The 15,912-nt window shown below is 48.2% G+C and overlaps 1 protein-coding gene across 2 annotated transcripts in view; it reads left to right on the forward strand.

The window, feature by feature from the left end:
* HVCN1 (hydrogen voltage gated channel 1) overlaps positions 1–15,912 on the forward strand; it is a 34,264-nt gene that overhangs the window by 16,545 nt on the left and 1,807 nt on the right. For both annotated transcript variants that reach the window (XM_046025701.1, XM_046025702.1), the window contains exons 4-6: positions 7,596–7,874; positions 12,038–12,142; positions 14,893–15,124. In XM_046025701.1, coding sequence (XP_045881657.1) covers positions 7,596–7,874; positions 12,038–12,142; positions 14,893–15,124 — 616 coding nt within the window. The remainder of the gene's footprint in view (positions 1–7,595; positions 7,875–12,037; positions 12,143–14,892; positions 15,125–15,912) is intronic.

Here is a 15,912-nt window from a genome sequence, read left to right on the forward strand (position 1 = left end):
GAGAAGTAGGCTCCCTACTGACTGGGGAGCCTGATGCAGGGCTCGATCCCAGGACCTTGGGATCCAGACCTGAGCCAAAGACAGATGCTTAACTGACTGAGCCACCCAGGCACCCCGAGGCCATTGCAGTCTACAGGGTGACAGGATGAAGGCTTGGGCTGGGGTGGTAGAAGAGGAAGAGATGAATAGCATATGTGGAGAGAGGAAAGCCAGACATGCTCCAGGATCATGGATGCAGAAGGAACCGGAAGGTTCACTCTCAGGAGGTTATGCAGTGGTCATAAGTTCTCCTTGGACCTCTTAGTATCTGAGGAAGCTTCAAATCAGGTGCTCCTAATGCACTTGAACTATACAGAAGATGGGGCAGAGGAGGCCATCTAGAATCCAAACTGTGGGATTCCTAGATGGAGCATTTCGGGCACTACCTTCTCCAAACTCATCACCTCCAACCTCGCCCTGCAGTCTTTGGAGTGTGGATTTCCCCAGGGCACTTAACAAGAAAATGTTGGGGTTCAGGGAGGCTTCTGAGAGAGGTGGTATCCTTTGTCCAAATTGGGAGCTTAGAAATGTCCAAGCATCATAGGGTAGTTGAAAGGACAGTGGACTGAGGGCAAAAGAGTTCGAGTTCTGTACTCCCAAGTGCGCTGAGACCTTGAGCAGGCCCGGGGTGCCCATCTCAGAAGTGCTCCCATCTCTGAGAGCGGGGAGATCAGGTCATCTCTTTGGACTCTAACGTTTTCTGAGCTCATGAAACCTATTATGAAAATAATCTGAGTATGCATCAAAGGTGTTCTGTTGGAGAGAGATCATTTTATTTTACTTCGGAAGGTGTAAAAATATAAAAGAATACAAATACTGGGCACCTGGGTGGTTCAGTCAGTTAAACATCTGCCTTTGGCTCAGGTCATGATCCCTGCCTGGGTCGAGCCCCAAGTCTGGTTCATGGCTCAGCAGGAATCTGCTTCTCCCTCTCCTCTCCCTCCTTTGGAACCTCCCCTTCTCATGGGCTCTCTTTCTCAAATAAGTAAATACAATCTTTTAGGAAAAAAACACAGATATTATCAAGTACTTATATAATCACCATCCTAAATTGACAACTATTAACATTTTGTCCTATTTTCTTCAAATCTTTGTGTGATTTAAAAAGATGTTTTTCAGATATCATTCAAGTACTTTTTTTTTTTTAAGATTTTAATTTATTTGACACAGAGAGACACACAGTGAGAGAGGGAACACAAGCAGGGGGAGTAAGAGAGGGAGAAACAGACTCCCCACTGAGCAGGGAGCCCAATGCAGGGCTCAGTCCAAGGACCCTGGGATCATGACCTGAGCTGGAGGCAGATGCCCAATGACTGAGCCACCCAGGCGCCCCAGCATTCAAGTACTTTTTGACTCCTTCAGTTCTGAGCCCTTGCCCCTCCCTAAGGGCAAACACCACCTTGTATTTGATGTCTCCTCTCAGTCCATTTGTTTTTATGTTTGTCCTCCCTGGTGTTCATTGAGCTTCTTGGATCTACATATTTATATTTTTCTATCAGATTTCAAAATTTTTTCAGCCCATTATTTCTCCAGATTTTTTCTGCCCCAGTCTCTCTCATCTTTTGGTACCCTGGGTATATGTATATTAGACTACTTGATATTATCCCTAAGGCTCTGGGGTTTTTTTCCCTCTGTCTTATTTTCTCACCATGTTTCCACTTGATGTTTTCTATTGCTCTGTCATTAAGTTCACTGATCTTTTCTCCTACAGTATCTAATCAGCTTTGTGCCCCTTGGATTTTTTTTTTTAATAGTTTCCATTTCTCTTTTTAGATTCTCTTTTGTTCCTTCATTAAGCTCATATTTTCTTTGAAATCCTTGAACATATTTATAATAGCTATTTACAAGTCTTTGTTGGCCGATTCTATTATCCATCCCTTTTGATAAGCTTTGATAAGTTTCTTCTTGTTATGGGCTATGGTTTTCTGCTTCACTTGTCTAGTAATTTTTTTAAAAAGATTTTATTTTTTTTGACAGAGACACAGCAAGAGAGGGAACACAAGCAAGGGGAGTGGAAGAGGGAGAACAGGCTTCCTGTGGAGCAGGGAGCCTGATGTGGGGCTTGATTCCAGGCCCTGGGATCATGACCAGAGTGGAAGGCAGATAGATGCTCAATGACTGAACCACCTAGACACCCTGTCTAGTGATTTTTTATTGTGTGCTATACATTTATAAACGCTACATTGTTGAGTATATTTTGTTGTCCTCCCTAGTAGAATTTAAATTTTGTTCCAACAGGAAGTCAACTTACCTGGGAATCTGCTTGATCTTTTCAAGGCTTCTTTTTTTTTTTTTTTTTCCCTTTTTATTTATTTTTTCAGCGTAACAGTATTCATTCTTTTTGCACAACACCCAGTGCTCCATGCAAAACGTGCCCTCCCCATCACCCACCACCTGTTCCCCCAACCTCCCACCCCTGACCCTTCAAAACCCTCAGGTTGTTTTTCAGAGTCCATAGTCTCTTATGGTTCGCCTCCCCTCCCCAATGTCCATAGCCCGCTCCCCCTCTCCCAATCCCACCTCCCCCCAGCAACCCCCAGTTTGTTTTGTGAGATTAAGAGTCATTTATGGTTTGTCTCCCTCCCAATCCCATCTTGTTTCATTTATTCTTCTCCTATCCCCCTACCCCCCCATGTTGCTTCTCCATGTCCTCATATCAGGGAGATCATATGATAGTTGTCTTTCTCCGATTGACTTATTTCACTAAGCATGATACGCTCTAGTTCCATCCACGTCGTCGCAAATGGCAAGATTTCATTTCTTTTGATGGCTGCATAGTATTCCATTGTGTATATATACCACATCTTCTTGATCCATTCATCTGTTGATGGACATCTAGGTTCTTTCCATAGTCTGGCTATTGTAGACATTGCTGCTATAAACATTCGGGTACACGTGCCCCTTCGGATCACTATGTTTGTATCTTTAGGGTAAATACCCAGTAGTGCAATTGCTGGGTCATAGGGTAGTTCTATTTTCAACATTTTGAGGAACCTCCATGCTGTTTTCCAGAGTGGTTGGACCAGCTTGCATTCCCACCAACAGTGGAGGAGGGTTCCCCTTTCTCCACATCCTCTCCAGCATCTGTCATTTCCTGACTTGTTAATTTTAGCCTCAAGGCTTCTTTTTAAGTATATTTGGGACAGGTCTAAGGTAGTTCTTACTATAGGGCTAGATTACGCATACTAATAAGGCATGACCTTTCTGGAATTTCGACTAAATTCTCAGGGTGTTCAACAAGATATCTCTACTCTGGATGTTTGGAACTTACACATCTCCCAACCCAGCCTTGTGTCATCTCTGGCAGTTTCTCAGCTGTTTAGAATTCAGCCAAAGTTGGATTTTTTTGGATTTCCTTCTCTGTAGAGCTTCCTATTCTCAGGTACTTTGCCATGCACATTCTTGAGGGAGGGAGGCTCAAAAGTCTTGCTGCCGTAGTCCAGAAAGTACCTCTAGGCAGAAAGCCAGGGTGAGTGTGGGGGTTCACCTTGTCTGTTTCTCTTTTCTCAGAGACCACTTTAAATTTCATTCATTGTATCCAGTTCTATAGTTTTTTTATGGCAAGAGCCCTAATCTGCTAGCAGTTACACTATCATGACCAGAAGCAGAAATCCCCTTCTTTTGTATGTTTACACTTCCATTTTATACATTCCCCAAACAGCATATAGTAGTATTTTGCATGTATTTTTAAATTTTTACATAAGTTATTATGTTCATATTCTTCTATATCTTCCTTTTCAACTCAACATATGTTTTTTGGGGGGATGATGGGCAGAGGCAGAGGGAGAGAGAATATTAAGCAGGCCCCACGACCAGCACAGACCCCGAGGTGGGGCTCAGCCTCACAACCCTAAGATCACGACCTGAGCCAAAATCAAGTCAGACACTTAACTGAGCCACCCAGGTGCCCCTAAACTCAACATATTTTTAATTTTTCTAATTCAGAAATATTAGAAAAATATTTTTCTAATATATAGTCTAATATTCTAATAATATAATATATATATTTTAAAAATATTTTTCAAATATATTTTCTAATATGTCACAAATAAGTGCAATAAAGAAAAAGATTTATTTGAGAGAGAATATGTGTGCCCATGTGCAGGAGGGGGCAGAGGGATAGAACCTTTAAGTAGACTCCCTGCTAAGTGCAAAGCCTGATGAGATCCTCAATCTCATGACCCATGAGATCATGACCTGACCTGAAACCAAGAGTTGGACACTCACTGACTGAGCAAGCCAGGTGCTCCTCAACGTATTTGTAAAGACCTATCCCCATTTATGTGTTCATTTAGTCACTTAAATATTTGGATGTTTTTAAGTATGTATTAAGTGCCAGACACTGGATAGGCCATTTGCCCAAGATGGAAAAAGTTTTCTCATGGAGCTTTGAATCTCGGGGTGGGGATGTGTAGGCAGATAATAAACAGATAAATAAGTTCATATATAATGTCACCAATAAGTGCAATAAAGAAAAATGAGGGGCGCCTGGCTGGCTTAGTCAGAGGATGAGACTCTTGATCTCAGGGTTGTGAGTTTGAGCCCCATGTTGGATGTAGAATTACTTAAAAATCTTAAAAAAAAAAAAAAAAAGTGAAGCAGGGTAAGTGGATACGGTGTGGTTGGGGAAGCGTGACCAGACCAGGTTTCAGCGGAGGTGATATTTGAGCAGAAGCCTGACCCAAGTGAAGGTGTGAATTGTGCAGTTGTCAGGGGGGTGGGGGTGGGGGGAGACATTTCCAGGAGGAAGGCCTGAGTATGCTGGGGAAGAAAAAAAAAAAAAAACACCACATGTGAAAGTTTTAAAGAAGGGCATGACGTGATCTCATTTCTATTTGAGAAAGTTCTTTCAAGTTGCTGGATGGAGAATGGATATTGGGAGGAGGTGGGAGTCTGCTGTAGTAATTCAGGCAAGAGAGCAGGAAGTAACAGGGAGAAGTGGTCTTACTTGGAAAGAAGTTAACAGGCAGGGCCAACGAAATTTACTGCTAGGTCAGAATTTTTTTTTAAGATTTTGTTTATTTATTTGACAGACAGAGATCACAAGTAGGCAGAGAGGCAGGCAGAGAGAGAGAGGAGGAAGCAGGCTCCCCGCTGAGCAGAGAGCCCGATGCGGGGCTCGATCCCAGGACCCCCGGATCACAACCTGAGCTGAAGGCAGAGGCTTTAACCCACTGAGCCACCCAGGCACCCCTGCTAGGTCAGTACTGAATGAAGAGAGAGACATTTAAAGAATGATACCAAAGTTATTGGCCTAAGGAACTAGACAAATGAAATGCCCTAAACTGAGATGGAGATGGTTTGGGTGTCAAATGAATAATTCTGCTTTGAACATGCATGCTAGGTATAAGACAACTTTTAGACAACTAAGGGTGGATGTCCTTAGTTGAGACTGGGATAGGAGATAGTGTTTCTGTATAATCCGTGTACAGATGGCTTTTAAAGCTATGCTACTGAATGGGAAGCTACCGGAACTGAGTATGGAGAAGAGACACCTGAGCCCTCAGTATGTTGATACTTAAATGTAAGGTCTTCCTCTTAGGGAATCCAGCAAAAGGGACTGGTAAGCAGTAACCGTCGGGGTGGGAGGAAAACCAGGAGAGTAAGGAATCCTAGAGGCCAGAGAAGGCAGGAGTGACCTGCTGTGTTCAGTGCTGCTAAGTGGGTAGCTGTGGATGTCATCAGTGACATTTAGTAATGCGGTTCATTCATTGTAGTGGCTCTGTAGCAGTCCCTCCCTCCTCCATCTCCCACCATTTAGGTGAACATTGGCAGTGATCATTCTTGAACAAACCACTGATTCGAGCACATGTGGGGGTGTTTCTCTTTGGAGCCTTTCTAGGGATGGAATCACTAGATTATGAAGAGAGAGATGCACAGCTTCGACTTGACAAAACGGTGCCGGATTGTTCCTCAAAATGGTGGTACCAGTGTCAGTTCCTATGGTCAGTGTTCAAGAGCCCCCACTGCATCACATCTTTGCCAGTATTTGCCATCGCAGACCTTAGAATTCTTTTTTTTTTTTAATTTTTAAAAAAGATTTTATTTATTTATTTGACAGAGATCTCTCTCAAGAGAGAGAGGGAAGGAAGCAGGCTTCCCACAGAACAAAGAGCCCAATGTGGGGCTCGATCCCAGGACCCTGGGATCATGACCTGAGCTGAAGGCAGAGGCTTTAACCCACTGAGCCACCCAGGCACCCCAGACTTTAGAATTCTTACCATTCACATTTTCCTGAGTCCTAGTGAAGTTGTGTCTCTGCAATTTGGGCTTCCTTTTAGGTGACCTATCTGTTAATATCAGTTGCCTAGTTTTCAAAGGAGTTGTCTTTTTTTATTTTTAATTTGTATGATTTCTTTATATATTCTGGACACTAAACTAAACAATGTCTATTAAGTATGTTGCAAATATGTATGTGTCCCACCCAGTCTGTGGTGCGTCTTTCTAGGGTTGTGTATGATATTTGTGTGTGTGTGTGTAAGAGAGAGAGAGAGAGAGAAAAGCTTTTAGTTCTGATGAATCAGGTCTGTCCATTTGTTTTGTGTCTTATTTAAGCAACCTTTCCCTATTTGAAGGTCATGATAATACTTGCTTATATTTTGTTCTAAGACTTCTAAAGTTTTTTTTTAATTTATAAAAAAATTTATATATGTAACAGTTAATGCATCTGAAATTTATTCTGTGTAGGGTGTGAGGTAGGGCTCTTTCATGTTTTTTGGTTTTTTGTTTCCTATCATGAAGGTCAGGTGTCCTGGCCTCTCCAGCCTTTTCCCACTGATCTGTACGCCACCTCCACCACACCCAGTGCCCTACTGGGGTATGGGTCTGATTGGGTTCCTTTTTCCTGTTCCGCTGATCATAGTCCCCCTTCTTGGACCCTTACCCCAAAGTTTTCATTATTGAACTTTATAGGAAATTTGATATCTGGTAGAGTCAGCTGGGCAAAGGGAAGATTATTTGCTTTTTGCTTTGAAGGCACTTGTCTTTAAGCCTCTGTCCACCACGCACTTCAAACAGCACCGGTTGTACTTAGGAAAATGTATTTGCCGCTCACATTTCAAGAACTGATCTGCGGCATGAAGGGGGCAGCCCTCCCTTTTCTGTGAAACTCTGGGTACTTTTACTTTTGGCTTTCCACACCCCTGCCCCGCCAACTCTCACCTCCGGTTTTTCAGGTTGTGATGTCTCTGAACCATGGGGCTGCTCTTCCGGTATTTACACGTGGTGGGTATTTTGTGACCGGGCTGTGGTACCGATTTCATTGGTTATTGCCAACCAGACCATAGTGACAGGCCTGATGGGTTCTGGGGTTTCCTGTTGCCTCACCGGCACCGGGACCCTGGATTCCAAAAATAAAAGCACAAGAAACCACCGTGACCTCACGGTCCCCGCTTGCCTGGTGCTCCGAGGGCCACAGGGCTGTCTTCCTCCCCGCCCCCCGCGGCCTGGCCCAGCCTGGGCCCTGCTCCCCGCCAGAGCAGCGTGAGGTCCGAGCGGCGTGGACAGGCTCAGAGGCCTCCCCGCCTCAGCACTGCCTCTGTGTCCCCTTCCCGCAGGCCAGCTCCCGCAGGACCAGGGCGGCCCCGACCCAGAGGATGAGCAAGTTCTTGAAGCACTTCACCGTTGTCGGGGACGACTACCACGCCTGGAACATCAATTACAAGAAGTGGGAGAATGAGGAGGACGAGGAGGACGAGGAGCAGACGCCACAGGCAACCGCCTCCGGGGAGGAGGGCAGAACCCCCGACCCAGCGGCAGCCCCCGGCTCCGCGCCCCGGCCCCCCCTCGACTTCAGGACCACATTGAGGAAGCTCTTCAGCTCGCACAGGTTTCAGGTAGGCGGGCAGAGGCCCAAGATGCCTGGGGTGGGGCAGAGCCGCCAGCCAAGAGTCACGAGGCCGGGGTGGGGGCCTGTCTCTGCCAATGCCCTGTTTGTGTGACATCGGTCTCCTGAGCCCTAACCCTGTGTCAGGCGCCCCGTCCAGCGCTGGGCAGACCCCGTGCCGTCAGGGATAAAGTCATGGTCCAGAGTCAGTGCAGCTCTGTCCCCTGACGAGTGAAGGAACAAGATGTAGGCTTGTCCATACTTGGCCGTGAAGAGGAATGAGGCAGTGACACCTGCTATGAGGGGATGAGTGTTGGCAAGGGGACACTCAGAGAAGCCAGACACACAGGACCACCTGCTGTCTGAGTTCGGTGATGCGAAATGTCCACCACAGGCAAACCCACAGAGACAGACGGCAGACTGGGGGTTCCAAGTCGGAGCGGGGCAGAATGGCAAGGGCCTGATTAACGGTTTCCGCATGGGATCATCGAGACGTTCCAGAACGATGTAGTGGTGATGCTTGCACACCTTGTGAGGGTGCTTGGTGCCCCTAAACCATACGCCGACTTCAGAATGGTTCACATTTTGTTATGGTAGCTTCAGGTTATGCAGATTTTACCACCTACACAAAAAGTCAATGAAAAGGTAGACATTGGAGGTAGAGAAAACGTTCCTGCGTTCATTCGGCCAATACCAAGGGTCTGCCCTGAGTTGAACAAAGCCAAGAGGGTCCTGTGCCTCCCAGACTTATCTCCATGGGGGCTTCGGTCTCCTATTTTGTGGAGTGATCTGCCTGGTGTAGCCCACCGCTGACCTCCGGGTGCACTGAGGGGAGAACACGAGAGGGACATGCGGACTTCCAAGAACAGCAAAGGGTTCAGTGTCTGTCAGCCTCTTCTGACTTTGAAGGACAAACGCAGGCTGAGTCTGGTGGGTCCTGTCTCAGCCCCCAGCCCTGAAGTGGGCAGGCAGGTGTCTGGAACCCTGTTCTGAGGGCCCCAGGAGAAGGCAGGAGGCTTGGGACACTAGGGAAGCACGTGGCCCCTTGTCAGCCCAGGTCCCGTAATGGAGCCATTCTGGGGACCCTGTGGCAGCTGTCCTAAACCGAAATAAACCAGCGCCTCCCAGAGCTGACTTCCCCTCTGGAAACAGAAACAGCCCTTGCCTCTCCCATGGCTGACTTTGTTCCAGGGTAAAATAGAAAAAAAATTTTTTTTTTTAATTTTGGTCTTTTTCTCGCTTTCATGTAGCTCAGAGAAATGAAACAGGCCAAACTCCCCAGCAGGCCTCACAGCTCAGTGCGTTCCTCTGTGGCTGTGACAGGAGAGGAAACGTGGTATTAAGTTGTTGGGGTTGAAATCCCAAACCCTCAATTTCAGAAGCAGAAGGAGCCAGTTTCCTTCCAGCTGCAAGGGGAACCCTGGGTCTCCCTGCTCTGGGAGGTCCTTCTGCTCCTGACTGGGCCACAGGGCTGCCCGCTGAGCCAGGACCTCTAAGGACAGTCCTCCCGGAGAAGCAGCAGCCTGACCGTTGAAACATAAGCAGAGATGCTTAGTCATTCACTGGACAGTTCCTTCTGGAACACTTTTGCAGGGGGGGAGGCGGTGGAGCACAGAGCAGCAAGCATGGGGTACGCCCCTGTCCTTACTCTCAGAGGACCGATGGTCTGTGGAGAGGCAGGCACTCCAGGAACCATCACCCAGACTGATGCTGGTTGCAAACGAAGAGAAGCCCTCTGTAGGGAGACAGAAGGGGGCTCTGAGAGATCCTGGGGGCAGAGGAACACGTGACCTAGGACTGGGTGTCAGAGGACATGTGGTGGAGGCGGCAACATTTCATCTGACACCTGAAGGTTGGGCAGGGATAGCCCTGTGCATGGTGAAGGGAGGAACTTTCCAGGCAGGGAGACGGTGTTTGCAAAGGGCCCAAGATAGGAAAGGATCTGCCACACTCCTAGAATCGAGAAGGGTCCATATGGCCTACGTGTAGCGAGTAGAGGGAGAACTTGGTAAGAGGAGGTGCCAGAAGGTCTTACGTGGGCGCTGGGCAGCCACGGAAAGTCGAAGCGTGTGGGTGGAGGGAGTGACATGAATGGATTTGCGGAGGGGCTCAGGGAGCCCAGCATGAAGTGGGGACACCAGTTCAGGGCTTTGATCTCAGCCAGTAGAATCAGCACGCGAGAAGATTCTGGAATCCCTTTCTCGGATACATTCTCTCTACCTGTTCCCATGGTTCGAAGCAGCCTAGGTGGCCTGGTGTACACTTAATTGCCGTCACTTCTCACACAGGATGGTACAAGCACAGGGTGGGGGGGTATACGGAGCGTGTTGGGCCTCTGTGGAATCCGTGGGTGGACAGCGTAGCTGAGCCAGGGAAGGACAGTCGTGAGGGTCAAGGAGCTTCACTTCATTACCCGCTCACTACTGCGGGGCCCTGTACTAAGCACCCGTCACACGTTACCTCAGGTCATGCTCCTGCTGTCATTCGAGGGAGGAAGATGTGGTCAGCCCCATTTTCTCCAAGAGGACGTTGAAACTTAGCGTTCCCACGGGAGGCTCATCGGCCTTGAGAGGTGGGCCAGGATCAGGGGAGGCTAACACGGGAGCGGACCCGTAGCCAGCGGGCGCCATGCCACTGTGTGCTCCTGCTGGGCCCGGCCCCCTTCGCCCCTTCTGGATGCGGAACTAACCAGCTTCCCTGAATTCTCGGCATTTCTCTTTGTGACGTGATTCCCCTCCGAAACAGCACTGCCTTGTGAAGTGGCCCATTCAGGGTCTGGGGATTCGTTGACGGAGGCCAGGACCGGGACCCAGGCATTGTAGTTTTGTGACCTTGGGTCAGTCTGTCTGGCTCTTCTTCACTGAGGAACTCACATAAAGTTGGTCGTTGTAAAGTCGGTAATTCAGTGGCATTTATGTGGCACTTCCACGTGCCGCACAGCCAGAGAGAGAGAGATCACAAGTAGGCAGAGAGGCAGGCAGAGAGAGACCCGAGCTGAGCAGAGAGCCCAATGTGGGGCTCGATCCCAGGACCCTGAGATCATGACCTGAGCCGAAGGCAGAGGCTTAACCCACTGAGCCACCCAGGCGCCCCAGGGCTCCTTCCTTTTTATGGCTAAATATTCACTCTGTTTTTGATGTCTCTGTGCCTTGGTTTTAGACCAGATGAGCTCTCATGTCCTGTTAGCTCTAAAATAAAACCAAGGATGAAGGAAGAAAGAAAAAGGAAAAACCACCCACCAGAGGCTTGAATCTTTATTGAGCTACTGAATTTGGATATGTGTGAAAACGTCATTACTTTGCCGTGCAGTTTTCACAGTAAACCACGTGCTCGAACACTTTAATTACTGAAGTGATTAGCTAGGGGCTGAAGTGGTCAGGAGGTTTACTAGTCCATTTTTGCCAAGGCCTGTTCAAGAAAATGGCCGATGAACCCATTGAATCCACCTGAGCGTGTCAGATGGAGGAAGCAGGGTCCTGAGGGAGGCAGTGGGGGGGGGGGGGGTCCAGAAATCCCAAGGGAAGAGAGGGGTCACACACTGTCTGTTGGGGTTCCTCCCATTGCCATTTCCACCAGCCTGCCATTAGGGCCCCCAGCAGCGTCTTCACCTCCTGTCGCACTGGGTTCCCCACTGCCGGTGAGAGCACATGCTCCCGGCACCCTGTCCCCACCATCTGCCCATCACCCCCACGACGAGCCTGTTACGTGGATGGTGGACGTCACTTAATCCAACTGCCTCAAGGAAGGCAAGTCCCTGGAGGGACTTCCATGACTCAGATCTCTGAGGCGGATCTTTTTAATTATCTATTGAGCATCTGTTCTGGGTGTACCGTGGCAAGAAAACCTCCAGAAATAGGAAAATTAAAACTTAAAAAAAATTTTTTTTGCCATCTAGGAATTAGCAGTTTGGCTTGAGAGATGCTGAGAAACAATGAATGAATACAGAGGACCAGTGGTGACTGTCACTCAGTGAGCCAAGCAGAGCAGATCTGGGAGGACAGGCACTGCCCAGGGGGGGCCAATGGGCCTGGAAGGTGCGCAGCTGTGGGCAGCGGCCTCCCATCCCTGGCATCTTCACCCAGTGGGTTTCCCTAGATGTTTCTGGCTCTTAAAGATGGAAGGAGGGTCCCTTTTTAGGTCTCACAGTTTCTCGCTCCTTCCCTTGGTCTGCAGGTTATCATCATCTGCCTGGTCATTCTGGATGCCCTCCTGGTACTTGCTGAGCTCATTCTGGACCTGAAGATCATCGAGCTTGACAAGAATGACTATGCTGCCAAGGTAGGGGGCCAGCAGCCCATTAAAACCGTTCACTTGTGTCTTTCCGGAGGTGGGCAGGGGGGGCAGAGAGCACCCTTCTGGGAGTACCAAGTCCTTAACAGAGTTGATTGGGTGCTTCTAACCAAAGAGCAGAGAAAATGTCTTCTTTCCAAATTATAGACAAGCATTTACTATAAGCAGGAAACCTCATTTCACTCGATGGCTCTAATCTCAGGTGGTGCTAGACCACTGAGCTGAGGCGTCACTGCTTCTAGGGGGAGGGTCTGACCAGGAAAGGGATACTGTCCCATCTTTAGTGGCAGATGAGCTGTTTCTCGGCCTGTCAACATTCTGACGTGGTCCCCATGCTGGAGACCTGCCCACTGTTTATTCCCCAATTCATAGCTGCTGCCTGAGCCCATCCCAGACATTTGCGCAGGCTTCACAGGGCAGCTGCTGGCTCTTCCTCTGTGGCCAGCCCAAGGCCTTCCACGGATGGGTGACTATTTTCCCTCTCCCTCTACTTTTAACATGATCACTGACATACCTGCTGTACTGTCTTTTAAGATTCTTTTTTTTTTTTTTTTTGAGAGAGAGAGAGAGAGAGCACAAGCAGAGGGAAAGGGCAGAGGGAGGGGTAGAGGGAGAAGCAAGCCCTGCTGAGCATGGACCCCCGCACCGCCCAGGATCATGAGCCAAAGGCAGACACTTAACCAACTGAGCCACTCAGGTGGCTGTCTTGTGCCTTTTTCCTCAACTTTTTATTATGAAAAATAACAAATATACTTTTTGCTACATTTGCTTTATCTCTCTGTGTATCCATAAACACGCCCATGTATTTTCAACCACTTGAAGGTAAGTTAGACATCAGGACACAAATACTTCAGTCTGCCTAAGAATAAGGTCTTCCTCCTACAGAACCATATCGCATTATCACCCCTAAAAAATTATCAATAATTCCATAATGAACAGCTTATGTTCAGATTTCCTCATTTGTCCCAAAAATATGTTATAATGCTTTTTTTTTTTTCAAACTAGAATCCAGACTTCTGATACGATACTTGGTTATATCTGCTCAGGCTCTTTTAATTTAGAAGAGTCCTCCCACCTTTTTTTTCTTTTACAGTTTTATTTATTTGTCAGAGAGAGCGCATAAACAGGGGGAGCAGCAGGCACAGCAGGCAGAGGGAGAGGTGGGCTCCCTGCTGAGCAAGAAGCCTGACGTGGGACTCGATCCCCAGGAGCCTGGGATCATGTACCTGAGCCGAGGGCTGATGCTTAACCAACTGAGTCACCCAGGCATCACGCTCCTGCCTCCTCCCCACCCCCACTTGAGTCCAGCCAGTCATCTCGTAGTGTGTCCCACGTTCTGGATTTGTCTGTTTCCCCAGAGGTCCTTCAGCTTGTTCCCTTATTCCCTGTGCACCAGAGGTTAGGTCCAGAGGCTCCGTTAGCAAGAGTGCTCAGCTAGTGGGCTGTTTTCTTTACAGCATGGCATGTCACTATAGGGATACTCGCTGGCATCACTGAAGGCAGAAAGTGTGAGCTATTCCACTGTCCAGGGCCACTTTCCCTTTGCAGTTAGAATTTGCACAGTGACACGTGACTATAGTGCAAAGATCGTCTTCCCCAGTTCGCATCCACCGGACGGTCGCTGCCCAAGTCAGTGAGCACACTGGGGGATGCACACTGAGATTTCTGGCATTCGTTCTACATCTGGTAGGTGGGTGGCTTTGTTGGTTTTATACATATATAGAAGAGCTTTCCTTTTTTCCCATATGTGTATGTATCACCAGGACTCATGAATTTTTTTTTATTCATTGTATTACAATCATAGTCATTCTGTTCGGGGTCCAAATTGTCCTACTAAATTTCGTCACTGTCTCTTCAGACCGACTGCTCTATCCTTTTAAGATGACTATGTAATCTTTGAGCATTTCCTTTGCTTTCTGGCCCCAAATAATGTCCCAGCTGCCTTTGTACTTTCCTTGTCCTAGAATGGAAATGGTTACTTTACTGAGAGCTAGTATTTCTTTTTTTATAAAGATTTTATTTATTCGACAGAGAGAGAACACAAGTAGGCAGAAAAGCAGGCAGAGAGAGAGGGGGGAAGCAGGCTCCCTGCCGAGCAGAGAGCCCGATGTGGGGCTCGATCCCAGGACCCTGAGATCATGACCCGAGCCAAAGGCAGAGGGTTTAACCCACTGAGCCACCCAGGTGCCCCGAGAGCTAGTATTTCTAAATCAAGATCCAGGAACCCTCCTCAATTACCATCTACCTGAGTAATCATTTTTAGTCAATACCTAGGAGTCAGCCTTGGTCTTTAACAATTGCATAGCGCTCCATATGGAGAGACTGTAATGCATTTGACAAGTGCCCTCCAATAGAATTTCTATTCTATGAACAAGGTAGAAAATCTTACGTCTGCAAACGAGGCTACAGCAAAGATCCCTACAACATGCCTTTGTGCCTGTGTGAGCAGAGCTGTGGGATGAAATACTAGCTTTTGGAATTACTGGGCCGAAGGGCATGGTGGTTTTCAATCCTGCCACTGCCCAACTGCCCTTCAGAGGGTGGAGCAGAGCCCTTGTCTGTGGTGTCCCAGCCGTGGCCCCAGTTGGAGAACAGCCCTGGCGGAGTTTGGGATGGGTCAAGTGCATTCGCTCTGTGGTGCCCAGGCAGGTGCTGTGCAGCCCAGCGCGCATGCACCCTGCCCCGGCCTGTGGGCAGCCCTGGACCTGTTCTCACTGTGACTCTTCTGTCCTCTCCAGGTCTTCCACTACATGAGCTTTGCCATCCTGACCTTCTTTATGATGGAGATTTTTTTTAAATTATTTGTCTTCCGCATGGAGTTCTTTCACCACAAGTTTGAAATCCTGGACGCCATTGTGGTGGTGGTTTCCTTCATCCTCGACTTTATCCTCCTGTTCCAGAAGCACCAGTTTGAGGCTCTTGGCCTGCTGATTCTGCTCCGGCTGTGGCGGGTGGCCCGGATCATCAACGGTATGTCCCCTGTCCTCCCAGGCCCAGAGGGACAGCTGGCTGGGTGGAGCCTGGGAGTGGACCCAGAGGTCGTGGTTCCTCCTCTTCCTGGCTAGTGTTTTCTAGAGAAAAATGAAGTGGTCTGATTCGGTGTCTCACCACTGCCTCTGTGGCTACAAATTTATACCAAGTTACAGATGCTTTAGGAGGAACCACTTTTCTCCATTAGGCCTCGTTTTCATGATTATTAGAAGATACTTGTAGAAAGGGCCAGACTAAGCTTTGATTAAGTCCCTCCAGCTTGATTCCAAGAACACCTTTGTTTTTAATTTGGTGTTTCCTGGAGAATGTTCTACCAAATCCCATCCCCCTGGGAAGGGCACCATCCAGAAGGGGTGAAGTAAGCTGAGAAATGCTGGACACTAGATTCTGCCCCTTCGAGGAAGTCGGAGCACTTGTGGGCATGAAGAAGACTGAGAACGCCGAGTTCCCCGAATTGACCAAGTAGACACTTTTGGGGAAGTAACACCTGTTAACCTGTCGTAGACTTTGGCTGTAGGGAACACTCTTGGGGAAATGGTGGAGGTCCTGTTCCTCACACACACCCTCGTGGTGCAGGGAGGCTCCGTGTCTGAGAAGCCATGTTTCTGCTGTTAACTGCTCAGCTCTTGGGGAATGAACCCCAGTCAGAGGTGCCCAAATGCTGTGAACCCACCCCATGAGAGTCACCTCCAGTGCTTCTGGAAGTCTGGTGTGGACCGTTCACAGGGTGTCTATTTTTGAAGCGCTACCTGGTGATTTGGGTGTCC

The sequence above is a fragment of the Meles meles genome, chromosome 12 (genome assembly GCF_922984935.1).
Source record: "Meles meles chromosome 12, mMelMel3.1 paternal haplotype, whole genome shotgun sequence".
Taxonomy (NCBI): domain Eukaryota; kingdom Metazoa; phylum Chordata; class Mammalia; order Carnivora; family Mustelidae; genus Meles; species Meles meles.